The 27,830-nt window shown below is 39.9% G+C and overlaps 1 protein-coding gene across 1 annotated transcript in view; it reads left to right on the forward strand.

Annotated features, from left to right (window-relative positions):
- The window catches only part of ubr3 (ubiquitin protein ligase E3 component n-recognin 3), a 43,009-nt gene extending 15,430 nt beyond the window's left edge, over positions 1–27,579 (forward strand). Inside the window, exons 23-39 of the mRNA XM_020596344.1 lie at positions 1,215–1,657; positions 3,325–3,413; positions 6,069–6,218; positions 6,998–7,131; positions 7,561–7,671; positions 7,872–8,072; positions 9,403–9,539; positions 14,245–14,330; positions 17,344–17,449; positions 18,809–18,909; positions 19,785–19,915; positions 22,260–22,367; positions 22,584–22,709; positions 22,952–23,131; positions 23,690–23,899; positions 24,064–24,203; positions 25,646–27,579. Coding sequence (XP_020452000.1) covers positions 1,215–1,657; positions 3,325–3,413; positions 6,069–6,218; positions 6,998–7,131; positions 7,561–7,671; positions 7,872–8,072; positions 9,403–9,539; positions 14,245–14,330; positions 17,344–17,449; positions 18,809–18,909; positions 19,785–19,915; positions 22,260–22,367; positions 22,584–22,709; positions 22,952–23,131; positions 23,690–23,899; positions 24,064–24,203; positions 25,646–25,763 — 2,571 coding nt within the window. The 3' untranslated portion in view covers positions 25,764–27,579. The remainder of the gene's footprint in view (positions 1–1,214; positions 1,658–3,324; positions 3,414–6,068; positions 6,219–6,997; positions 7,132–7,560; positions 7,672–7,871; positions 8,073–9,402; positions 9,540–14,244; positions 14,331–17,343; positions 17,450–18,808; positions 18,910–19,784; positions 19,916–22,259; positions 22,368–22,583; positions 22,710–22,951; positions 23,132–23,689; positions 23,900–24,063; positions 24,204–25,645) is intronic.
- Positions 27,580–27,830: the final 251 nt, after the last annotated feature.

The following is a 27,830-nucleotide window of genomic DNA, read 5'->3' on the forward strand; positions in this document are numbered from 1 at the left end:
AATTCACAAACCTATCAAGTAGTAATTAAAATGGTGTTTCCTGCAGTGCAGGAACTTGATATGAAAAAAGACTTTTGCACATCCTTTTAAAATTACACGAGGTTAACTCAAGTTGTCAGGCTTCAAGATGTTACTGGCTTTTAGGGTCATTGCTTTGACACATATTGGCCTTATGATGTCTTTTTTTTTTTTTTTAAGCTTCACCCTTTCATTTATCATCTTACATGGTTTGTTTGGTACCTTCATGTGCCTCTTTCATATCATTGTTATTTATATTGTTGATTCTCATTCACTCGCTCCACAGAACTCCAGGCGTCTTACAGGGAATTGGAGAGAGGTAGCTGTCTGCACCCATTGTTCTAAAAAGGCTGATGGGTTTAATGCCTCAGCAGCTGCATTTTGTCTACTTTTTATCTATATTATGAAAGAATTTCTGTGCCTGTCTTGTGCTTTTCAAAGGGGATCTGTCTTGGTGTGTTATGGCGTGTGTTTTATGCTGTGCTTCAGCAGTTTCCCTCCCTCTTGACTGCTGAAACTAATTATGTGTGTAATGCAGGCTTGGGTAAGTGCTTTTTAACCGCATGCCAGTATGATTGATGTTGCCTTGACTGGGCTATATGATGAACAGTGCAGCTCAGGTCATTTTTGTTAGGCCGGGTCATAGCAATCCTTCAGATGGCTTGTGTGCCTTTGCATCATGATGATTTGAATTTTCCCCAGGAATATGATTGCTGTAGGCTCTATAGTAGGTATTTGTATTATAGTGTTTGTCAGACATCAGCTGAAATTTTATATTGCACATTTCATTGGATTTTTGTGTGTATTTTTCCAGCCTGACTATGGTAATGAAGCACCTTTTCAGTCCATTAGTCTATCTGACCATTATTGGTGTAATTTTAGGAGATGGTATTTGTGCTTAAAAACAGATCTGCCAAAGCACCCTGCTGCACTTGGGATCCAAAGGAATGTCAGTCACAAAGTTTTCTTTATCTGTCTGTTTGCATATTGTGTTGATATGGTGTGGGCTTGATACTTTATAAATATCAAGTGGTGTAAAATAATTTTGTATATTATGTACCATATGTATTTATAGTGGGATCTTGTAGCTTAAATCATAGGACATGAGCTTAACATTGTTACCTGTGCAAAAACAAATGCATGTTCTCATGGTGTTGCAGAGTGTTTCACATAAAAATGTTTAATGCTTTTTTTAGAACCTGCGTGAGGCTCAGGTGTTCAGCCTTGTGGCAGAGCGCAGGAGGAAGTTCCAGGAAATAATTAACCGCAGCAACACTGAAGCCGCCCAGGTCGTCAGGCCCAAGAGCTCCTCAACGCGCTGGGTCCCACCAGGCTCAGCACCGCAGCTGGTGACCGAGATCCTGGAGATCCGAGAGAGCATGCTGTCCCTCCTCATCAAACTCCACCAGAAGTTGTCCTCCAAGCAAAACTCTCTATTGGCATCCTGGGTTGAGGACATGGACACAAACCGTTACACTCATGGAGATGGTATTACAGCCATTGAGCGTATCCTCACCAAGGCAGCCAGTCGCAGCTGCCAAATCAAGCGTAGCATCCAGGACATTTGTGGAAAAGTGTGTCCTCCGGTGCCACCAAAGAACAGTCCCACTGACAAAAAAGCCATGGATAAAGAAGAGAGGTAATGTAATCACACATAGTTTTTCAAATATATGTGTAATAACATCCTCACAGCAATTGATTTACAGTTACACGGCTCCGCTCTGCACAGGTTTGAGTCAAACTGAATGCAAATTAAAGCAGATGTGATAAATCATTAGTCTCTCAGCCTGTCACGTATATCTCTTCTGGCACAATTTCACCCACTGTCAAGGTGCATAGATGAACAAAAATAAGCCGAAAAGGCCAAAACTCCAGCAATACTTGCAGTATATTGAACAACTTTATTGCAAGACCAGGCCACAAGCTGGAGCATATCACCTCACACTCTCCTTTTTTCCTCCTCTGATAAGGATATTATGGGCTATAGCCATTTGAAAATGGCCTGTTTTTGGGGTTGCCTGTTCCTCATGGACAGAAGTAAAGGTAGAATCTCTCCCATTCATATGAACTAGAGCTGTTTCCAAGGAAACTGCCAGGCAGCAGTGTGGTCAGTAGTGGTGAAAAGCTGCTGCCCATTACTCCACCTGGTTGTGAGCACCCCTGAAGCGGTCAGTGAAAATTATTGAGCTGTGACACTCCAGTTAGCATTTGTTTATGTCTTCTTATTAGGGACTTAATTTACAGTCAGCTCTGGCCCTGTAAGTCTGCAAGGTGGGGTTCAATGCACCATATTAGTTTAATAACCATCCTATTCAACTATCACAACAGAAATCAGACACCTGCGACATGTGTGACTGTATCTCCTGCTACACTGAAAAATCTGTTGCACATGCTGAGGGTGATCAGGGCAAACATTCCCTGTGTGCATGAAGTGTTTATTCCTAAGACACTGTACTGCATTTGTGAAGTGAAAGTAAGCAACCAAAGAATTCCCACCCTTTCGTTCTGACTTTTCTCCAAAGCCACGCCTCCAAAACACAACGCACACTGCAACACACACTTCCTGTCTACTTACAGATAACACATACAGGAAAATAACACATCCTCCCCAAACAAAACAACACTGATGATTATCTGTCCAACAGAAACACAGCCACCATCCTGTCACTTTTTAGCCCCTTTTGTTCACTCAATTGTCGCCATTGTTCAAAGGCGCCCCACCAATGTTAATTCTGGTTTTACTTCTTGCAGCATCCAACTTCTTTTTAGTTGTAACTTTCTCCAATATATTCTCAATTTGCAACTGAAAGCTGCTGTGGATACCCTCTCTGCCATAGCTCATTAGCTTTAGCTATAAAAACAGAGCGGTAACATGTCTGCCTGCCTGGCCTTATGGGAGACTCTTGGCTCATGTGATGAGTGCATGAACAGAGAGCAAGTAGGAAGTAGGTTGACAGGCAGGTAGGCCATCAATTTGTTTTGCTCAGAGCAAGTAAAATTACTGGTCAGGCTTTTTTCAGCCCAGCTGCTGCCACAGATGGTGCATTTAATGTATTCAGTGCCATCGGGATGAAAAGAGAATTAAGAAATGTAACAAAAAAATGCTTAAGAAATGAATTGCCAGCACTACATTTAAATGCTTTTCTATAATCTCACTGGTAGAATTAAAATTTGTTTTTATTTCAGTAGTTGGTTATGTTATAAATACATACATGCATTTAGTATTTGTTTTTGCATTGACCTGGATGTTGTTCTGATTGCTAGATCTTCCTCAAATTGTAAATTATTCATTCTTCTTTGTTTCAGACGTCAAAGGGCTAGAGAGAGACAGCAGAAACTGCTTGCTGAATTTGCCTCCAGGCAGAAGAGTTTCATGGAAACAGCTATGGATGTTGGTAAGAAAAGGCCAGTTTTTCACCAACCTGTTGCCTCAGTTTTATGGTCTGTGAGCTTTAATTTACTAACATATCATTAGGAGCCACTGTCCAAATTGAGTTTGCCTTCTATCATGGCAGGATGCTCTGCACGAGCCATGCCGATCAGCAGGAGGACACAAGTGCCAACATAACCTTGGCATACCTACTGTAACATAGCTGTAGATCAAAGTGCAATATACAGTCTACGATAACCTTGACAAACACGAGCAAGGAATGCTGAATTGTTGTTTTTGGGGGTTTACTGACATGCAAAGGTTGAGGTTCGTGATGAAGGTAAACCTCTAACAAACCATTTGTTGCTAATCCAGCATACTGTATTATTGCACAGTGCTCAAGTCTGAATTTTTAGCAAACTTAATTATCAGCTTTATTTCAGGAAATAAATTTCTCCGAGCTGTCTTTTATTTGATATAATGAGTAAAAGTGACTAGAAATGTAGAAGGAAAATCTGCAATATGCACAGAATGTACAGGATTTTACACCTGCAGCGAAGACTGAGTAGGCACAGCTGCAACAACCACCATGATTAAATGTACTTTTCAGACATACTGTAGGTGTACAAAAAAAGAACAATGCACATCAATACTTCTTGTTTGAAGGACATCTCGCTACTGTAGCCCTAAAAAAAAAGCACTACTGGCTGAAATATAGCTATCATTGCTATATTTTCACTGAGGAAAGGTGACAGTGGGTTGTGTCTGCACTCATGGTCTCTGTGGGCCTGTTAGGAGAAATTGAGAGGAGAGTGCTCCTGTGGAGTGTGGGTGGCTGCTGGCTGAGGGCACGTGGGATCAAAGCACTAATAGTGGGCTGAACTCCCATGGCCCACCCTGAAACGGCACAGTTAGTGAATGAATAATGGCTGCTGTGATCACATGCACCATTCTGGCAGGACTGTATTCCGACCTTCTAAACAATTTGTGCTGAGAAGTAGCTTCAGTTGCTTTACTTCTCATGTACTGAAGTAAAATTTAAATGGGATGGAAAGATATATTTTAATCAAGTGAATGCAGTATAGCTTGTTTGTAGGTATCTTAGCGTTTGCTTGCAAAATCTCATTTGGCATTTTTTTCCTTCAGCAAGTGTAACATTAACTTTTTTCCCTGACAACATGACAAGTACACCAGGTCGTGGGAGTTTAAGAAGTACTACATCACTTTTTTTCCTCAGAATCCAAAGGCAAAACCTTGAAATATATTTAGGATTTATGAGTAAGAAAAACACTACGCTCAGTCTCAGTTGATGTAAATGAATGCATTTAATTTGTTCTGTATCTTCTGTATTGCGAAGAATTTGTGTTGTTTCTCCTTGTAATTATTTTCTACTGAAGAAAAGATCCATATAAAAATAGCTTTCTGTTGGTTATTCAGATTAACTTGTGTGCGCTCTCTCAAAAGAGATGTCACAGACTTTTAAATGTGTCTCATGGGCACCGCACACCAAATATCTGCCACCTCCATTGCATTGGGGTGGAGGCAGAATGACGGATATGTCAAAACCTGAACAAATAAAACCAAACCTATGTTCAGTTCTACATAGAGGTTACTGAGATTACATCTTGTGTGAACTGACCCTTTTAAATCAGCTGTTGTTCATTAGGTCTACTAGTTATTGACTTCAGATGTGTTTAGTAATGCTACCATTAACCTAACAGGCTAACATTTGAAAATTTGCAAACCTATTGTGTGTGTATACCAATTGATGCCAGATACATAAAGCAAACCAACAGTTTGTGTACTGTCTGTGTGTGCGCCCACGCAACGCAAACACTTTAGTGGCTGTGTTCTGGGATGGCCTGAGGCTAAAGCTGTAACATGGACATCTAATGCAAAGAGCTTTCATTTCTCCAGGAACACAGTGACCTCTCCTGAGAGCATTTTCTTCCAACAAGCAATAAATCAATTTCCACCACAGCTTGACATTTTAACACAATATTTACTGCTGAAATTGAACACATTTCTTAACATTTAAAACTAATTTCACAATGGTAATTAATTTCTAGTATGATGCCATTCACACAGAGAGGGGTAGCAGACTGTGAATTTATGTACGTTTCCAATATGGGTATACACAAGTTGGGCCCTGCAACAAACGGACATTAAACGTGACATGAAATGGTATTGCTGCTAGTTTATGTTTTGTAAGCTTGAAAAAAATAATAAAACACTCCAATTATTGAATACACCAAAAGATAAACATCAGAGGTCTATTCTTAGAAATAGTGTTGCATAAATGAGCATGGTATTTGCCACCTGATTGGTAGCATGTGTTGCAGTCTGTGACCTCCCTTCATAATTTGTTACCTCTATTTCTCATGTCCCCAAAGGAAAGTCTTTCAGACCACATTACTGTTAAGTGGATTTGTTTCTCACACAGTTGGACGGTTTTTGCTCACCCACAAATGAATGTAATGCTGAACGAACAGAAGTTAAAACTTCTCAAAATTTCCTTTTCCAGATTTTAGTAGTCATTGGTTGCAGTGTATCACATTGTTATAGTTGTATATTTATGGTGTTAATCATTTTATATCGGTGCTATTGTGTAATAATTTGTCTGAAAGTATTTGTCAGAAAGATTTCACAAACTTAGATGTAAGGTTCCTTTTTTCGACAGAATCTCCTGACATTGAAGCAGCAATGGAACTAGGGGTGTCTGAAGTGATGGAGTCCGAGGTTCTTTATGACTGTGTGATTTGTGGCCAGAGCGGACCTTCTACCGAGGACCGACCTATCGGCTTAGTAGTTCTCCTCCAGGCATCCTCAGGTACTGTACTTCCCAGGATCCTCCTTTTCCATGTGTGTTTCACAGGCATGATATTTCTGTTGGCAGCCTTGGCTTTTTAAACTGTTATTTATAGCACCTTTGTTCCACCATATTGGGAATCTGAATGTGTAATAGGCAGGTGAACTGTTCCTTTAATTGGCTCGTTTATGATTCATGTTGAGCCCTGATCACTTGTCCATGGAGCCGTCTTTTGTAAGAGGTTTTTTTCCCCATCTTTGTGGACAGAGGAGGATCACTCACTGTCATCCAAATAAATGATGTTTGGTTAGTTAGTCACACTTACACAGTTCAGAACAAGGCTATGCAGCTTTCTGTTGTGATATAAAAACATGATTTTTCACTGTACGAAAAGCCTCTGAATTTGGCTGCTGGAGGTTACCAGCAAAGCTGGGCTCACATTATTGGTTGACTAATCGATTTGACAGATAATTTTATATTTATATTGATAATAAATTTATTTATTGCCAAATACCAAACTTTCTGTTGATCCACCTGCACTGTTACTGCTCTGTGAAAATAGCTTTTTTCTGTTTTACATCATTAAATTTAATATCTTTGACTTTAGAGGATGATTTTATTTTTTAATCTAAATGATTAACCAGGAAAAAAAAAGGATCTGTGGTTAGTCAATAGTGTAATTAATCACAAATTGCTGTCCTTACGGTGCTTGAAATCTGGTCATAGACCTTAAATCTTTTATGTAAGTACTAAATAAGTTACAGATTCATCATCTTTGACTTTTTGTGGTTATTTTTCAGTGCTTGGGCATCGCTGCAAAAGCAGAGGGGCAAAGAACCTACCGACGAGCGATGAAGAGCACATCTACCCTGCAGACACATGCGGAGTGGCTCATGATATCAGGCTCACACTCATGCAACGGTTCTTCAAAGATGTGGGTATCTCGCAGAAAAGGTTGCAAACTTTACATCAAAGAGAAAAAACGCAAAAACCTCTGAAAGCACTATTAAGGATATTGATTTATGTTTAAAATAATAGCTTCAGCAGATTGTAGGGGTTCTCATCCAGTCTATGAATTTCTAGTGTTAGTGACCTACATTAACTTTTTTTTTTTGCTCATCTTTCCTTATATCAGTAACTTAGTAAATAAAGTGTTGTATTATTTACTCATGTTGTCTAGCTGTTAATGAAAATAAGCTGCCTTTCAAATATTTTATAAAACACAGCAGAATAATATAAGATTATTCACTTTGTAATTCAAATCCATTAAACCATCAGCACCACAAAATAAACAAAAGGTCCAGGCGACTGAATGCCTGAACTGTTTGCATACTCTGACTGACTTCTCTTTTGAATTCTGCAGAGTTCTTGTCTGCAGTCTGTGTCAATAGGCTGGGATGGGGGCGTCTATGTCCAGACCTGTGGACACACTTTACATATAGATTGCCAAAAGTCATACATGGAGTCTCTGAGGGTAAGAGAAAGCTTGGACCTTATACAGTAATTAATTGATCAAGAGAACATTCATTAATAATCACTGACAATTTTGACTTTTCATTTTTTCCCTCTGTTTGGTTGCAGTATATGTAAAAGCATCTAGCATCAGTTGTCTGTCAGATTTTGAGTTTAGATTCTATAGGTCATATGTAACTTGCGTGTCTTTTTCTTCCCCAGAATGATCAGGTCCTCCAGGGTTTCTCTGTTGACAAAGGTGAATTTACATGCCCACTGTGTCGACAGTTTGCCAATAGTGTCCTTCCTTGTCGCCCCGGGCGAGGAACAGGAGGCGGTGACTGGCACACACCAACAAACAAGAAGACATGTGTGCTTGTAAAGGATGTGGAAGATCTTCAGGAGAAACTTGGTCTTTTCCCTGTAGGTTTTACAGTAAGGCCAGGAGTGTATCATGAAAAGCATTCTGCATGTTTTACACAGCTGTGCTTTAAACACCTGTCATCTCATTAGTGGCTGGTGGTAATTATAATTGGTACAAAAAAAAAAATCAGCTTGCATCTAATCATAGGGGGTGTTGACGTTTGGTGCAGATGAAAGCGGGGTGATTTATTTTCCCGTCTCTGTTCTTCTACATGAGAATTCAGAAACAAACTGTTTCATCAAGCACCTGCCACTGGTGAAGTGTCAGTGTTTATCAGATTCTTTTGTGTGTGTATGTGTTTGTTTTTGTGTGTGTGTATATAAAACGACAGACTTATCCAAATCTTTAAAAACTGGAACGACAAAGGATCACACCACTGTTTATGCCTGTTTTATTTAAATTAGTTCAAATCACTACATATACTTGGTCTAATAACTATTGATCACAGCTTGTTTTAGTATTAGTAAGTAATCTGAGTTTTTGTGTGTGTGTGTGTGTGTGTGTGTGTGTGTGTGTGTGTGTGTAGAGAGTAACTATTGGTGCTAGGCAATGTAAAGATTTTTGATAATTTTAATTTCTGGAAGTGTTTCTGCCTTTATTTCACAGTTTGTAGTGGAGAGACAAAGCGAAAACATGGGAAGATAGAGAGAACTCAACCTGCGGACAGTGTGAACACATGACACGCACTGTAACCACTCAGTTATCAGGCTGCTCCAATTATAATATAACTCTTAAGTTAGTTTTCATACTGCTTGGTATTGACTGGAAATTATTAACTGCATACTTTGTAGCAAAATTACTGGGTTGGCCTTTTAACAGAAGGTCTGCAAGATGAGTTCAAATTTGTTTTTAGTGCTAGAGCAGTAGGTTTTTAGACTTGAAATTGGAACAAACACCTACATGCTCAGCATGGCAGAAGATTGTGCATCTTTAAGTTGACATGCCCGTTTCTCACAGCACTTTAAAACACATTCTGGTAACAAATTAAAAAGGTTAACAGTGTACCTTTTGAGTGTATGTAGAATTCCTCTTCCCAATTTGGAAGTCAGAAGTTTGAATTGAGATGGCTTGTCAATACTTTGGGCAACTTTGTGCTGCAGTAGAAGAATTATGTGGGAAAAGGGTTAACTATTTGTGCTATAAAATTGCTTCATCTATCCCAGAGTGCTTGTGGAGGGGGATAGAAAAGGAAATTTCAATGAAGATAAAAAATGACTATGAAATAGGGTTGCGTCAGGAAGGGCATCCGGCGTAAAACGTGCCTAATGTCAATTAGTGAGTCTGCTTGATTAAAGGTTTTGACATCGTTTTGTTCTTATTTTTTCAAAGACGGAGTCCAACCTGACCAAAGAGATGGAGTTGGTTATCAAAGACATCAAGAACACCACCCAGAAAAAATACATGGACTACGGCAAGAACCCTGGATCCCCTGACAACGATTTCCTCTTCATGTACTCTGTGGCAAGGTAAGAGCAGAGTCGGACTGTTTAGAAGGCACTAGGCTAATAGAACTTTCCTGAGCATGACATCTAATGCATGTCTGTCTGTCCTACTTATTCAGTTTGAGGATCTAAGGACAGAGGGTGTCGTATGCTGTACAGATTGTCAGGCTCCTTGAGGAAAATATTGATGAGTGATGTTGGGCTATATAAATAAAACTGATCAAAGCTTTACATGAGGGATCAGAGGAAAGGACATCTTATGTTAGTTAAAATGTCATCTTATAAGGGCGGGATTGAGACACAAGGAAAAGACTCATGTGAGGGAAACATGGATGCAATTAGTGAAATGACTCTTTAGTTTTGTGAGGACGCCCATCCTTTTGGCCCTGGATTGTGCTTTGTTGCAGTTTTTTTTTTCTTTCTCTTGTAATTTTCATGGACACAATCCCCAAGCACATCTGAGAAGTGGTGTTCTCATGTAATTCTTCCTGATTGAACCTCTAACTCATGGGCAGACTGCAATTGAGGTGAGAATCATTACCTCAGTATCTGAGGCCGTGGTAGTCTACTGGAAAAGACCTGGATAAGTGGCTGGAAATTGATGGATGGGATTGATAAAAGAAATGATCAAACACAAGTGTGTACATATGATTTGGTGTCCTTGGATATTGATTGTTGAGCAGCCTTTAAAACACAAAGTGAGATTAAAAAAGAATGTTCATGCACCTTGTTGAATAATCGGAACCATTGCTTTGTCCTGCTCCTTTTCTAACATTTTTACAAAATACAACCTCAGAAGTTAGTGTGTGTGTGTGTGTGCGCATCTGTTGTCCAAGTTATGAGCAATGACTCTTCTGTACTGGGTTACCTCTAAGTGATTTTGTAGCTGTTGTCCTTTGAGAGAGAGAGAGAGAGAGAGAGAGAGACTCCACATTCCAAGTGCTGCCGACACACACATGCATGCGCCACTGATTGTTGAAAGACTCCTTAAAATGTAACTGAAATTCAATACTGTTGTAGTTGCATAGTACTTGCACAAATATGTTAGTGTTTTGCATTTATCCAGAGTTGTTCAGGGAACGGTGAAGGGGTGTTTGATTTGTTCTCTTCATATTTTTCATTATGCTGCTGTATCATCCTAGAAAATATGCTGCTGATGGCTCATTCACAAATGTTTCTTTGCATTACATAGATCTGGGACATTTTGGAGTAAACTAGCAGTCTGTGAGACATGCACTGCAACTGTAATATCCCAGTTTGGTTTGGACAGGAATCTTAATCAATCACACTCTGGTCAAATAGGCCAGGGGGATTTCACAGTCCTCTTTCAGATATTTGTATCTTCTCAACAGATTGGTCACAGCTAAGAGAAATAACAGGCTACCAGGTGACCTTGGGGTCTCTTACTCAACACCACTCTCATTTCAAAAACCCAACTCTTCCTAGAGTGTAACCATCCAGACCTTTTGCCCACCCAGTGCTGCGTTTCCCTTGGCCCTCCACCCTGAACAGAAAAATCTCCTGAGTGTGTCTGGGTGCCTGTTGGCTCTCTGAAGTTCAATGAACAGCTCAAATTGCCTGAGGAGTGGAAAATTCCTATGTCACAGGGGCGCTCTTATCAGCAAAAGCCAGATGGAGCTTCACCGTGGCTACATTATCTATGTGAAATTGCTTTTTCTCCCAGGAAACCCAAGGATTTGCCCCCACCTTCCTAGCCCATAGAAATAAATGGCCAGTGGCGGGATGAATACCGGCCAATTTCAGTTTTTATTTTAGTAATGCCTATCTGTGTTCATCATCTATGTAGTTTGTTAAAGATTCAAGTGTATTTTTTTTTACTATTCTGGTATTGGGAAATTATAATTCAGCAGTATAATGTGTTTGGATATGTATGGGAAATGCACATTGGGAATTATGCATGAGCTGTGGTTAGGGCAGCTTTTATGCTAATGGTCCAGCTTTTGCTAAATCTGTCTTGGAGAGCTGTCATTTATTTGATACGGAATTGCTGCTGCAAAACGGGCACATTAAATGGCAAATGGCTTGACTTGGCAGCATGTTTCACCTTCCTAATCAAACTGGTAAAAGAAGCAAGCTACATGACCAGAAGCTGAATATAATGATACTCAACCTCTTACACCACTTCTTCTGACTCAGACACACACCTTGCTTTAATGGCTGGTTTTAAAGGAGTACTTTACCCAAAATTGACCATTTTTATGTCTCTGATTTGCCCCATGTAGCCTGCAATACATGACAAAGAACCTTTATGTTCATAGTTGCCTTCAGAGTTCAAGTCAAGTTACAGTCTTATGCAAAAGTTTAGGCACCCCTTGATAAATAACAGATTTTGGTGATTTTTTATTTGAACAGATGTTAACACAGTTTCTCTTGGAAATGGAAAAAATGCACAATATTTTCAGCAAACAGTGATGCATAGTTACTTCTTATGCCATAAATTGAACAAAAATAAAAAATAAAAACATTATTATGGCATGGTGCAAAAGTTTGGGCACCCTAAGAGTTCCAGAGTCTCAAAGTCTCTCACAAGGTATCAGACCTTAATCAGCTCGTTAGATCTGATGCACAGCAACAGCTGTCATTGGTAAATGCCAATTTCAAAGCTGTACAAATACTTTGACTCTTCAAACCTTGTGCACACACTTGTGGACACCCAGCAACCATGGGTTCCTCTAAGCAGCTGTGTAAGACCCTGAAAATGAAAGTTATTGACGCCCACAATGCAGGAGAAGGCTACAAGAAGATAGCAAAGCGTTGTCAGCTTGCAGTTTCCACAGTAAGAAATGTAATTAAGAGATGGCAGATCAGGGGAACTGTGGAGGTCAAGATGAGATCTGGAAGACCAAGAAAACTCTCGGACAGAACTGCTCGTATGCTGGTCAGAAAGACAAATCAAAACCCCCATTTGACTGCAAAAAACCTGCAGGAAGATTTAGCAGACTCAGGAGTGGTGGTGCACCGTTCCACTGTGCAGCGATGCTTGCACAGACAAGGCCTTCATGGAAGAGTCAGCAGAAGAAAACCTTATCTGCGTCCCCATCATAAAATCCAACATCTGAAGTATGCAACAGGACATCTACAGAAGCGAGTGCCCAGTCTGAGGTCCTGAGCACTCTGGAGAAGGTTTTCATCCAGGATATCCCTGTACTCATCCCTGTCATCATCCTTCCCTCGATTGCAACCAGTCGTCCTGTCCCTGCAGCTGAAAAACACCCCCATAGCATGATGCTGCCACCACCATGCTTCACTGTTGGGACTATATTGGACAGGTGATGAGCAGTGCCTGGTTTTCTCCACACATACCGCTTAGAATTAAGGCCAAAAAGTTCTATCTTGGTCTCATCAGACCAGAGAATCTTATTTCTCACCATCTTGGAGTCCTTCAGGTGTTTTTTAGCAAACTCCATGCAGGCTTTCATGTGTCTTGCACTGAGGAGAGGCTTCCGTCGGGCCACTCTGCCATAAAGCCCCGACTGGTGGAGGGCTGCAGTGATGGTTGACTTTCTACAACTTTCTCCCATCTCCCGACTGCATCTCTGGAGCTCAGCCACAGTCATCTTGGGGTTCTTCTGTACCTCTCTCACCAAGGCTCTTCTCCCCCGATAGCTCAGTTTGGCCGGACGGCCAGCTCTAGGAAGGGTTCTGGTCGTCCCAAACGTCTTCCATTGAAGGATTATGGAGGCCACTGTGCTCTTAGGAACCTTAAGTGCAGCAGAAATTTTGTTTGTAACCATGGCCAGATCTGTGCCTTGCCACAATTCTGTCTCTGAGCTCTTCAGGCAGTTCCTGTGACCTCATGATTGTCATTTGCTCTGACATGCACTGTGAGCTGTAGGGTCTTATATAGACAGGTGTGTGGCTTTCCTAATCACGTCCAATCAGTATAATCAAACACAGCTGGACTCAAATGAAGGTGTAGAACCATCTCAGGGATGATCAGAAGAAATGGACAGCACCTAAGTTAAATATATGAGTGTCACAGCAAAGGGTCTGAATACTTATGACCATGTGATATTTCAGTTTTTCTTTTTTAATAAATCTGCAAAAATGTCAAAAATTCTGTGTTTTTCTGTCAATATGGGGTGCTGTGTGTACATTAATGAGGAAAAAAATGAACTTAAATGATTTTAGCATATGGCTGCAATATAACAAAGAGTGAAAAATTTAAGGGGTCTGAATACTTTCCATACCCACTGTATATAGCCCAATTTCACAAATCTGCCTCAAGGTCTTTACAGTCGCACTGCACTACCAGGGGCGTAGTGTACAAGTCAAACCAGAACTGCAGCAAGCACAGTGGTACTTTAGAGGATTTTGCATACTGTATATGATTTTATGGAAATACAAAATCTCTTGTAGTCATTAGCCAATTATCTATCAGCTAGGCAGGAAATGTAATATAACTAAATTGTATTGAAGTTAATAAGGGGTGGAAAGTTGGAATATTCAGCTCAGTCAGGAAAAACACTGACTTTAACCATAATAAACTTTCCATTATGGCAAAGTAAAAATGTTTTTTTTTATTTTTTTGTCATTTATTTTTGCCTTAACAGTAAATTGCAGAGAGACACACCAATCAATCAAACATCTGTATAGCACCTTTTCTACAGGTTAATGCAGTTGCAGCGGGGGTAGGGAGACTGGTGAGAATTGAGGAAGACTCAAAACTACTAAGTACTGAATTAAGGGTCTGAATACTTTTCCTCAGGACCAACCTGGAGTTGGAACTTGTGCACCGAGGAGGAAACTTGTGTTCTGGAGGAGCCAGTGCAGCTGCCAGACGCTCATGTCTCAGTAAGTACTTACTCCCAGACCTTCTTACCTTTTAAATCATTTCCATCTAATATACAATGTGGTCAGTTTGATATTTTAGGTCAGCTGGAATTGCCTATAGGTGTGTATAGTATAGTATATAGTGGTTAGGGTGACTGGGGACTTTAAATTTTTCTTTAGGAGCGATTGTGGGTATGTGTAGTTGTCTATCTCTAAATGATAGAAATGTATTTAGCTGAGAAGTGACCAGTTCCCCTTTTCCAACAATATTCTTGTCTTGTCTGCAATAATAATACAAGCTAAACCATGTGTAATCATGTACTTAATTTTTTTTAAACAGTAGTGTTTTGTGTGATGTGATGTCAGATATATTTTGCTCTTCTATTTGAAATGGTAATTAGACTAAGTGTTAAGTCAGGTCACTTCATTTCCCATCAACCTCTGTGTAATAAGGTGTCTGACTTGAGCTCAACAATGAACCATTAAAAGAAGAAAAAAGATAAAAGCCAAGGGTCTGGTAACAGTGGGAGGCACGGACTGATGCTGTCCCCGATGAGCTGCTGGGAGCAGTCGGGGTAATTGAGGCAGACAAATGGGTCAAGTGCTCTTTTAGTTGCTCATGTCACAGCAGACGTTGCATGTGTCTAGGAGAACATGGAAACCTATTCTCAGCTGAAACTGTTTTAAAAAAAATTTAACATTACCCATTAAAATTCATAGTGTTCATTACTGATAGGTCTACAGTTTTAATTGTCAATTATAAAAATATATGTAGATGAAGGATGGATATTGCAAGAGAAAGTGTATATATTTGAAGGTGTCAGAGTGATGCTTGTCACACAGACTACACCCCTTTCTTCTTTGTGTTTAATTATTCTGTCAAAGTTGTGAGTGCTGCATTGAAATGGCCTGTCATCCTTGAGTGACTGAAAAGAGATTTCACACAGGAGGTTTGTTATTTTTGAGCTACATTACCCATGTAGCCATGCTGACAGCCAAATTTACTCAGTTGCAGTACATTAGTGTTTGTTCTTCTTAGGGAAATGGCAGACGTGTGCTAACCTTGAGAGCAAATAGGGTTCCTTAAGCATGTTTCCCAGTGGGCATGTCTTCTGTCCCATTCATGAGGATACCATGGACCAGAGAGAGACCAACTGCCTGCAGTTCTCTTGAAATGGGCTAAATTGATCAAGCCCTGAAATAGCATGGTTTATTTAACTGCAAATATGTGGCTGCCACTGCACAGGAATTTTAAAGGCAAATCCTATTGACCTCAGTTGTGCAGATTTGAAGTAATTGACTGGTAGGAGAATGTTGACAGCTGTATTCGGGTTGTTTGGCTGGTGTGAACATACTTTAGACCACTGTATTATCATATGCACTGAGAAGAAAGAAGTAATTGTCAAATACCTGACATGAAAAGTGGGTATGCAACAAGATAACCATGAAAATGTCTGCTGTGAAAATGGGCTGTTTATTAGATAGTACATGGGAAACAAAGTGTTTGTGAACTGACTGAAGATGTTGGTCATATGAGAAAATCAAAGGGACAACAGTTTTTAAAGTCTATAACCCCAACTGTGAGGAAAAAAGGAGTCGATCCTGCTCATCATTAGTTAGGACAGGAAACTGATTAATAAATTAAACCAAAGCGATGGATGCCTTCATGTGCAGGCTGTTCAGCCAGGTGAATCTGAATAATTAGTAGTGTTGGCTTTCAGAAACCAGGCAAGTAGTTCCCAGCACAGCCATTGGCTACTGGCTTTTTCAGACATCTCTGGACACACCCCATTAAACCAGAAATGCTTCCTGTTTTGTTTGTCTCCTCTTCCCCTTTGTACCCCCTGTGTCTCAGTGGTGTATGAAGCCTAATAATGAGCTTTATTGTTAGATTTGTACTACTGAACTCCTTACGGAGTATTTTCACATGCCATACAAGATGTGCCTCCCAGCTAAACTGATCATACAAGAAAACGGGTTGTTTCACTTTCAGGTGAATTGATATGACAGACACCTGTGATCAGATATTGGACCTGATGCTTGTAATAAGCCTTTTTACATTTGCTATACATATAGAAATTTTATGGGAGTAGCAGGAAGCAAAGGCCATGATTTTATTTACCTCCTCTGTTTTTCATTTGCATTTCTCCCAGAGGAAATAAACTGTAGCAAAAACACACGGCATTCAACCGTGGACTGTTTTCTTAATGCTGTGCCCATGTTTTCCTATGGAGGGCAGTGTTGCTCTAAGTATTGACCAAATTGCAGAGCTGATTATTTGAAGCACATTGCTGCATTACAGCATCATACGTCCCTACAAAACAAAATCCAGTTGGATCAGTTTTGTAAACTACAGTTAAACTTTAGGTAATACAGAAAGTTGTTGCATTCACCTAATGATGAAACTAAATGGAACTTAATGTGTTGGTGCCACTGGTTTCAATATGGTTTATATGTTTATTTCTTTTGCTCTTGTGCAGTATTAATTTCTAACTTCTAAGAAAACTTTTAATTCATAATCAGGATAGGTAGATTACATTATTTCTGGACTGTTACAGAGACGAGGACATTTTTTCACATTGGAATATCTTAATATCTAAAACGAGGCACGTTGCGTTTTGCTAGTGTTGACTCAAGCTGTAATGTCACGACTTTTTGTAAAAGGTTTACTCTAGACAAAGGCTTTAGAGGCTGTGCCCTGTCCTGCTATTAAAAGCTAGTGTATACATAAGAGACTGTGTGTCCACAGGGGCTCTGTCTTCATGTTCCATTAGTTTCACAATGAACAGGTGTGACCTGACCAAATACTTCCTCGAGGCTTTCAAACACTGCCATGTATCCATCTGGCCTGGCCTGGTTTTATCTGAGCCAGACCATTAGCCTGCACTCATTTAATGTCAGCTGCTTTCATCATTTGCTGTTTGCTGGTGGAATGTGACGAGGGGCACTGAGATAAGCTCAGACTCGCTGGTTTTCTTCCTGTCAGAGCTCTTTAAAATATAACAGTGGTGTGTTTTGTTATTCCTTCTTTCAGATCAGCTGTTTCATGTGTTGGCCATGCACATGCGTCTGTACAGTATTGATTCAGCCTACAACCCCTGGACTAAGCTGACTCAGATTACACAAAGCAGAGAGGCAGAGTGAGTGACTTTTACTCTTAAGTACCTCTGCTAACAGTGAATCTATAAATCTGTTCATGCACCTCGCATACCTCTCAACCTCTACTTTCCCTCACATAAACATGCAATCAAAGCACCTCTTTGTCCTCCCTTTAAACACCACCATTTCCTCCTCCCAGCTTGTTCTCTACACAAAGAGGAGCTAAAAACAGAAAAGGGACCATGTGTGGTTTCCATAGATACCAATAATTGCTGCATCTGGCAAATCATTGGGCACTCCACAGAGAGCAAAATGACCCTGTCAGATCCACTATACTGAGCACAACTGCACCACACCAGCACCACATCTCAGCTCCCAGCTGTCCACCTAGCTTCAAACTTGAATTTAACAAAATACAAAAGTCTCCACCTCACACCTGCTGTCTTTTTCTCTTCTCAAGTACTACTCTGTCAGAACATGCTGTTTTATGCACAAATGGATTTCATTGTCAGATATTTTTGCAGCACTTAACAACACAAAATGACCTTTAACAACCTTTCCTCCCTGTTAGTGTTGTAAGACAGCTTTTACACCTGTTAGTATTAAAGTGGTCACAGCCATACAGGACTCTCAAGGGAGCCATTTGGTGTTTAAAAATACTTAATCAGGGTTTCAGGAGGGCGCACTGTCATTGACACCCTTAGGCAGTCAACCTGTTCTAGCCTAGTTAAATAGGACAGATGTACATAGATGCAAAACATTGTTCTGCCCTTTTTTTCATTAGATAAACCAAGGGATGCTTGGAGATTTTACAGTGTGCAGGTATAGCTTGTATGCAGTGGTATTAGCAGGGATGAAAGCTCTGTCCTCTAAGGCTTTCCATAGATGCATGGTGGAATTAACTGGTGAGTGCTTTGGTGATGAAAGGTATTATTCTTTAAGTGCAGTTCCTTCCATTCGTCCTCCCTGAGGCCTTTCAAGAGTAGAGTGGAGATTGGAGCCTCACTGGACTGTCAAGAGATGGCACATAATATGTAACTAGGGCTACATTAATGAAGTTGGAATGGGAATACAAGGAATGGACCTTTTTAATGCCATGTATTTAAGCTAATTTAAAAATAAATAGACAGTGCAACCTTTGCTCTCACTCCTGTTTTTTTTTTTTTTGTTTGTTTGTTGTTTTTTTTTGTTTGTTTGTTTGTTTGTTTTTTTACCCTTTTCAAACATCGTACGTAACATCGCTAACTTTAGCTGCCTGTTAAAATGATGGCTGTTAAGAAACAGAAGAAGACATTTGAATTTTTTTTTTTCAGTGCAGGTTTAATCATGTGTTGCTTTGGTCTTTACATTCCTTGCTGTTGTTACTTGTAATAGTAATGTACCTTTTGCTTATTTTGCAGTACGTTTGATGAAGAGAGACCCGAGGTACCCATGCTGTTTCGAGATGTCCCATCTCTCCTGATTATCTTTGTACTAATGATGCCACAGCCTCTGAGAAAAGGTACATTTCCTATGTATGCATCATGACGCTACAGGAGAACAGGGAGTCTCTCAGCGGCCGCTCTACGAGGACAGCCCCATTATCAGTCATAATCAGGGCTGAGTATAGGAAAGAAGCATTTTATGTCTCTTATCTGTGCTCCTGTTGCTGTCATTTGACTGTGAGGATCAGGGAGGCAAGACCCTGGTGATGGAGGGGCCACCTGAGCATCTGGCCCAGCACGCTGTAGTCATGTTTAATGGGAGAAGTGTCACAGCAGGCAGATCATCTTATTGATGACGGGGTTAGGTTGACCACTGACTGGGACAATTAGCACTTTTGGAGCATGATAAAGGCAGATTTATTAGAAATATTAGCCTTTGATTAACATTTTAATTAGACATTGTTTATGCTTTCATAAATCATTTTTTAAATATGGATTATTAGTTTGGTCAGATTTTCTTCTGAAGGTTATGGTGCTTTATACAGGCTGTGTAATATTTGTGATTAAACAAACAAAGCAGTAAATTAATACTTGTAACACAATTGATATTATTTATTAGTACAGGCGTAAGGCGTGGTCAGTCCATGGGAGTTCCTTTTCACCTGATGGTTACAAATGGGTGCCATCTTTTTTTCTATTTCTTTTTTTAACAAATGAACCTCTTTGTTGTTCTTTTAAATACTCTTCAAACTGCATTTTCCATCAGAAACATTCTGCAAATTATCCTTCACGTGGTTCAGTTAGGCTCTCGATGCAGAACTGAGGAACCAAATACAACGCCTCTGTGAATATCTGTCAGTCTCCTTCAACTGGTATCTTTTTGTTACTAGAGGGATCTTTTGTTAATTCAGAGTAAAATGTGCTCACCGTGTCGCCATCTCTCCCTGTATAGAGCACTTTACCTGTGTGGTGAAGATGCTGTACAACCTGCAGTTCAGCCAGGCTCTGGCTGCACTGTCCACCAAGTTCAGCCCAGAGGAAAGGCAGGCCTGGAGCACATCTGGCGCACTCATGAAGGCAAAGGTGAAAACACATTACAGTAGCCTGAGACCTGATTCATTGTGATATGCTTGTGCTAATTTTACCTGCCTTTACATTTTCTAGTTTTTCTCTTTTCTTCTACTCTGCAGTGTTCACAGACTTCACTGACATAGCCTGAGTTTCTATAACGCTGCATTGTTTATATGTTTACTATCTGATATGATCCTCTTCCTTTGTTGACACATTGCTGTATTACCACCACTTGTCAGGCAGTGGAATAGTTTGTAACATCTGGATGGACTGTTTATCAAATCACCACCCACTCCACAGCACCACTACAGGTCAAAAACTCTACAGGGTACCTTAAATAGAAACTGGTCACCAAAAGACACTCAGTGTAAATACAATGGCCCGGCCCTACAACGGCATAAAACCTTTAAGAACTGCCAGGATAGTTTTGTATGGAGAGGCATCAGTATCTTATGCTCTCAGTGCAGGTTAAGTGTACTTGTATCCACTGTTTGTTGAACTTGTCTTTTCTTCAGATTATTCTCCAGAATCATAGCTAAGTCCACAACCACAGCGTACTTTTGTGTATGACTTAGCACTGAGATGAATTAAGTCCCTTCCGATTTCATTTACGTGCTTTCCACAGTTGATGGTATCGATCTTCATTATCTGGAAAAGTGTGAGTGCTGCAGTGTTGCATTAATTGGCTGTCTGTCTTCAGTCTATTAAGTCTGTATAAGTGAGTGGCTGGCTTGAATGTCAAAAGACAAATAGTTGAAACCCTCCCCTTTAGGGTGTTTCCATCCATAATGGAGGTATGCAGTAGTATCTTTCTACTACACTGTCATAAACAGTAGTGCACACGTTCCCAAGCTGCCATTAAGATGGATTTGAACTCCACAGTGAGAACGGCATCCATATTCGATAGTACGCAATTGCAATTAAATTGTAGTTGTTAAAAAAGATGCATTCTGAACAAAGATCAGAGGCTAGAGGAAAGAAATCCATGGACTTGAAATTCCTCCTCTATAAATCTATGACAAAAGACAGCAGACAAGATAAGACTGCTGTTTTATATTCTACCACCTTCAGCTTGATAAATGCCTGCAGCTTTTCCTCTGTATAAAATACTAGCCAAACCAGTGGAATTTTATCAGAACACACATTCAGTAATGTCTCTACCACTTATCAGATGTTATATTGTAATGAAAGAATTATTGCTTAGTCTGCATAAGTCATTATATTCTACAGTACATTTTATACACACGAGGACTAGGACAGCACTAAGGTGAAGCATTATACATTCTGTTATGTTGCCTGACAACACATTGAGGATACAGTGGCAGTTAAAATTGGTTGAGGATTTTTAGATTCCCTTAAAGGATAACTCTTTTTTTTGTTTGTTTGTTTGTTTGTTTTTCTGTTTATTTTTTACCTGCTGTTTTTTTTCCCTGAAATTGGGTATGGTGATTCTATAGCTAGTGTTAATTTTGCTGTCACTACTGCTCCAAAAGTGCTCAGAATAAACATCAATACAACAAACCGCATAGGATTATACATCTGAGTTAACTTGCAGTTGACCTGATGACCGGATGATCATCCTGTTCGGCTGTAATGGCTACACCAGATGCCTATATGTCGTACTTGCTTTCCTTCTGACTCTGAGATGAGCATGAAAAATAATTTGACTGACACTCAGAGGTTAACTGATTTGTCCCGGTGACGCTGTTTAACGCAACATTTCGATTACCAATAGCAAAATTAGCACTAGCTATAGAGTCCCCATACTCATTTTTAGTTGGATTAAAGCAAATAAAAAAACTAAGTTATCCTTTAGAAGCCGGTATCCATCATTGAAGTAATTCACTTAGGTGGCAAGCTAAAGAAGACCTGAATTAATGAGTGGAGCAACAATAGATGCAGATATTTTTTGTGTTAGGTCTTATTTATCACTTAGACTATTAATTGTTAGTTTCTAGTAAACAAATCTATGTACATACAGGCTTCCAGGACAGAAATGCATATTGATTTTGCCAATTCATACTGTTGAAGCTTCACTTTTGTGATGGCTTTATTTGCTGGAGTTCATATGAATGCCTTCTGTCCTAGGTGATAGTGACAGTAGATGGCTTTTTAGGACAAATGTAGATGAGTGTTGGGAGGGACTGCACAAATATAGAAACTTGTTTTTTTTTTTTTTTATTGCCAACCAAAAATGCTTAAGTTGAATGTTCTCTCAAGTCAGCTCAAAGTGAAAATAAACTGATCAAAACTCACATCTGTTCTCCTACAGCAAGGATTATAGAGAGATTTCAGGGAAAATGTGGCCATTTATTGTTTGCTAACATGTTTTTAACGTTTTGATTTTCTGCCACAGAATGCTGCAAATGCTGAGAGGTCCTTTGAAGCACTGCTCAGTCATGTCATCGGTGAGCTCTCTAAGGACAAGAGTGTCTACATGGTGACTGCTGAAGAAACATCAGTGGTGAGATGCTAAAACGACTGTTTAGCACTTGTTGCTTTCAGAAGGATGCTCTCATTCTATACTTTTCTTTTTCTTTTAAACTATGAATTGGCCGTTAACCCTGAGATGCAGTTGTCAGATATCTCTGCTAATCTCCAGGAGAGATATAAATCACGGTATTATCAGCGAGCGGTCGGCCGTTTATTGATCAACTGTTACTGTCGTTTCGCTCTCCAGCTGAGCTCCGCTGTGTGGTCCCCACAGTCTATCGAGTTCAGCCTCCAGCAGTTCTGCCTGCCCTTCCTTCGCCTCTCCTGCCTCCTGCAGCATCACTTCTATGGAGACAACCTAACTGGTTGCGTGGTATGTTATGTCCTACCTGTTTAAACTGCCCTACAGTATGCAGTGTCTCTGTGGCATGAGTCACATCGCACGCAATGTTTTTCATTACTTGTGATCCTTTTTGATTACTGTCTCAATGCAAGAAACATGAAACGTTTTGGCACTTACCTAGACATGAGTTTAGATCATTTGAAATCCTGAGGATCATAGGTGTCAGAAAACAGCTGGTGAGTTCAGTGCTTTTGTTTTCTTGCTTTCCTTAGGAGGAAGAGGAGTTCTCATCCTTGGCTGTGTGTCTGGGGCTCTTACCCTCGGCCCCTCAGCCTTCCAGCAGCGTGCACAGTGCCTCGTGTCTGGAGTGGGCAGTCAACGCCTTCGACTTGGTGACACAGTGGTGTGCTGAGGTCACAGGGCTCTCTCAGATGCAGGCTGAGCAATCCTTGGTATGTGAATTTTGTCAATATATGAACTATAGACAATTATAAAACATCTCGGCTTCTTAAGAAATGACTATGCTATGTATTTTCATTTGAAATTCCTAGAGAGGTCACTGGATTTTATTCTTGATTTGTTCTGAGCAAAGAAATATTCACACAGTATGTTTTGAATTTTTTGTTGTGTGTTACTGTTTTTGGTAAGTGTCATTGTCTTGCCTTAGCAGTATTTGAAGCCTTATTAGCTGTGATGTGTGCAAAAGACATATAAAATATATAAAATCTCACTTGATTGAGATTTGTAAATATGGAGAGATGAGACAACTTCTACTGTATATGGCTGCTCATCTGTTTGCAGTCAAGAGACACCTGTTTTAAAACATTAAAAACAGGGAAGCACTCTCAATTGCATATCTCGGGGTTTCAGAAATGTTATTTGTAGCCATAGTTTTTTCATAGTTGGTGATCAAGAGTCTGAGGGAAAAGCAGGGAAGGGCCAAAATGTATTAACGACTGGTTCGTAGCACAGCTGTATACTTTCAATACCTGTCTGTCTTCCCCTTGAAGACCTTGCTTGTCCAGGATCCTCAGTGGGCAGCTCCTCGCCTTCTCCAGCTGCCTGACAACTACAATATCATCTTCCAGTACTATCACAGGAAGGCGTGCACTGCCTGCAAAAAGGTGCCAAAAGACCCTGCACTCTGCCTTGTTTGTGGTGCCTTTGTCTGTCTCAAAGGTGTATGCTGCAAACAGCAGGGTATCTGTGAATGTGTTTTGGTAAGTTTCTCTGCCTTAAAGAACAACAATGTTCTTCTAATAATTTAAAAAGCAACTGAGTATGTAGTTGTTAACAAAATTCACGATTTTCCACACACTGATTGTAGCCAGTTGACAGTGTTACCGTCAATTTTCCGTGATTATTTGTTGCCTGTCGCTTGCAGCACTCCCAACATTGTGGTGCAGCTACAGGCATCTTTCTGCTGATAAATGCCTCAGTCATAATCATCATCCGGGGACATCGTTTCTGCCTGTGGGGTTCTGTTTACCTTGATGCTCATGGAGAGGAGGACCGCGATTTACGGTATGAAACATCACACACAGTTATGTTATTAAGTTAAAATATTTGAATAATCCTCTGCTGTGTCCTGTGCTAAGTGTTCTAGCATTCTGTTTTTGCCGACAGCTTAAAAGATTTAAATTTCTTTAACAGTTTTTGGTCTGCAAAATGATGTAAAATATGAGTGAAGAGATTTCAAACAGAATTTTGGAATGTCACTCTCAAACTTCACAAAACAAATTAAAATTGCAGAATTTGTTTTAATTTCTCAGTTTAGCAAAGCTCTGCAGTTGCTTTGTTAGATAATGTTATTTTTAAGTTTGCATACTGACGTACATTTACAGTTTTCAAGGACAAACACACAGCATGCTCCAAATCTTAGCAGTGACGTGCGGTCAGGGGAGGCAGGTGAGGCAGAGCCTCCCCTGTCAATCTTGAAAAGAAAAAAAAGTTAACCATAAAATATAATAAATGTTAATATTTGTCTGCTGGTGTGTGTTGTAGGCCCTTTTGCCGTTCGAATCTGATGTTGAATGATTTTTTTTCAATAAAAAATAGCAGAATTTCCGTATGTCCCGTTCAAATACATGGAGGAGATGCGCGATGAGGCAGCACTTTGCTGTGCCTCTCGGTGGATCGTGTAATCCTCACAACCTGTATGCGATGCAAATAGTGTGTCGCTGTCCCTCTATATATCGCAAATAAAATGCTTTCAAACACTCTGATTATATGCTCTGCCTTGCCATAATCTGGACAATGTATAAAATGTAGTTGTGTAACGTGTTTAGGCTGCAGATTAACCATAAAACCCAGTAAAAAAGTTACTCGGTGAGGCAAACAGTACGCCTGCTTCCGTCTATATGTCGCAAATAGAGGTCCTCTGCAGAGGGCGCTAGTGAGCCCACAGATTCTTGCGCTACCTTCAATCTTCTTCGTGCTTGTTTATATTTCCTTTACAATCCGCCTTATCAAAATGGAAGATTACATTTCCAAGATGTGAAAATTCACAAATCTGGACTTTGAATGAAAACATTTTAGACAGTCTGGACATTTTTGTCCAGAAGCATCTTCTTTATTGAAAACATTTGTTTTAATATTGGATTCGAACGGTAAAAGGGTTTGTAATACATACCAGCTGACAAATGGATTGCGTGTACAAGTAAAGGTAAGACCATAAACTTTTATTATTTCTAGTTAGAAATAAGCTCAATTGGAATAAATTTTAACCTCAAATTAAATATGGGTCACGTTTGTGTGAAGAATGCTGATATGAGATATAAAACATAACGCACTGTCTGTTAACAGACAATTTGTATTTGTAAATCTGACTGTAAAAGAGTGAGTGCCTCACCAGCTGTCAACCTCACCTCACCGCACGTCACTGAATCTTAGTAAGTTGTGTGAGTTTGTGACAGTATTTTTTTTCCCATCTCTCACTCTTGTTTTCCCCTCTGGCCTTCCTCCAGCCGTGGCAAACCTCTCTTCTTATGTGACGAGAGGTATCGAGTGTTGGAGCAACAGTGGGTTTCACACACCTTTGATCACATCAATAAGCGTTGGGGGCCTCACTATAATGGACTCTAAAGATCTTCCACGTCCACTGAAATCAGCAGCCCGTGACAGAGAGGATTATTATTTTTTTCTAGGGTTGTGTGTCTGCTGCGATCAAAATATTTGGGAATTCTCAACGTGATAAACACAAACACCCAACAAGGGTTTTTGCTGCCACAGCCTTGGTTTATGTGAAGTTTGGTGTACAATCACGCCTAAAGATTAACACGTGTGTGTGTGTGTGTGTGTGTGATTTATCGTGTGGTTTTCAACAGGGAAAAACAGAATTGAGTAAGATCAAAGTTTTAAAAAAAAAGCACAACTCTGCCCAGAAATTCAATTGGTTTTGAACGTGCTTTTGAAGCCGCTCATATTTATTTGGGTTGAAAATTCTATTATCAAGTGCTAAATGTCCCTGCAAAGTTTGATTACTTTTTGCACCATTTCTGATGTTTATACTTATCCCCTTCATTTATCAAACTGTGCTCTGCTGTGCTGGCATGAGTTTCAAGCTCCTGATGAGTGTAGCGGTGTTATTGCAATGTGCACTCGTTGTCTGTTGACGTGCGGTGGTAGGCAGGACAAGTCACCCATCAATACACGAGTCTGTTTGCAAACGAGCAAAGGCTCCTTTTATGGGTCTAGTTGCAATCCATCCTCAGGAAATTATTTTTGTTTTTTGCTGTTTAAAATAAGTTTTAGATATTTAAATAAATGCTGCTGCTCATTGTTCAAATAAGTAATTTTAACTTTTGTGAATTTTTTTTTTTTTTTCTTTTCTACAGTTGTGCTTTGAGTTTACGGTAGATGGCTGGGAATGTTGACTCAAACTCAGTTTAATGTTTAAGGAGGTATGTGGTCACCTCATTACGCTGCATGCATCTCATTGCTACAGTTTCTGTAGCTGTGCCCCTCTCTGCGCCTTCTTTTTCTGGTTGGTTCTGAAGACCCCAACCGTTAGACAGCTTAAGCTGCAGCCAGACTGATTTGCTCTCATTGCTCCAGCGCTGACCTGAAGTCAAAGCTACAGAATTTGGGAAGCATAATTAAAAAGACGAAAAAGTCATTGCACATATTTAATGTCCCTCTGCTCTGGCTAAACTCGGCGCCATGTGAGAGCTGAAATGCGATATTGATTCTGTCCAAAATACACTCAAGACATGAAACTCGGTGAGATGACATGCCAATATCTTTCTGTGCTGTCAAAAAACGTTTTTCCCTTCATGCTTTTGATTGTTGAGTCATAACTGCAGTACAGAACATTTACTGTGATGACGATCCCTGACTCATTTATCATCTAGTGGTGATCTATGGTTGCATTCCAACATAACAGGATTATCAGCCTTGAGTATCTGTTATTCGCTGTGCATGACATCCTTTAAGCCACCATTATTTAAGTGTCTTAGCTACTTAATTTTCTCACAATCTGAAGAGAGGAAATTTATCTAGTCGTGCCTACAAGATGAATGTTTTCCAAGTGATAAACAACACACCGCTGATGTCGCTGATGTCTGGTTCTGAAATGCTGGGCCACACTGTACTGCATTTAGGAATCTTTAAAAAAGTTAACACTTGAAAAACTTCCTCTTGTATTCATGCATGCTGCTTTTGTGTTTACTGAGTTTCTCCTCTCTTCTTTATTTTAACTTTTTCCACTTTGTAAATGACCGCAACCAAATAGCCAGTGGGTGTAAATTGTAACTGAAAGCTCTTGTGTGTGTTCTCCTGAATGAATGAAGAGAGAATACAGTACATTACTGTAGGTGCTGACTCAAACTTTGAGTTTGACCAGAAGGTGTAACTTGGACATTTAATGCAACATGTAACATATGTGAATAAAATATAAATACACAAATTTGTGTTATTATTGTTTTCTTTTGACAGAGTGGTTCTGTTTGTCAGTGAACTGTCCTTGAGCTAATACGGCACAGTCTAATACGTCTGTGCTATCTAAAAAGTAGATGATGGTACCCATTTGTATCTACATGTAGTTTTCAAGAGACCTGAGTGCCAGACAAGCGGTGTTGATAACATTCTTATAAATTTGGCCCCATAAAACTCCAATAGTAGTTATATACTGGTCTCTTCTCCATCCTCAGT

The sequence above is a fragment of the Monopterus albus genome, unplaced genomic scaffold (assembly GCF_001952655.1).
Source record: "Monopterus albus unplaced genomic scaffold, M_albus_1.0 scaffold30.1, whole genome shotgun sequence".
NCBI lineage: Eukaryota > Metazoa > Chordata > Actinopteri > Synbranchiformes > Synbranchidae > Monopterus > Monopterus albus.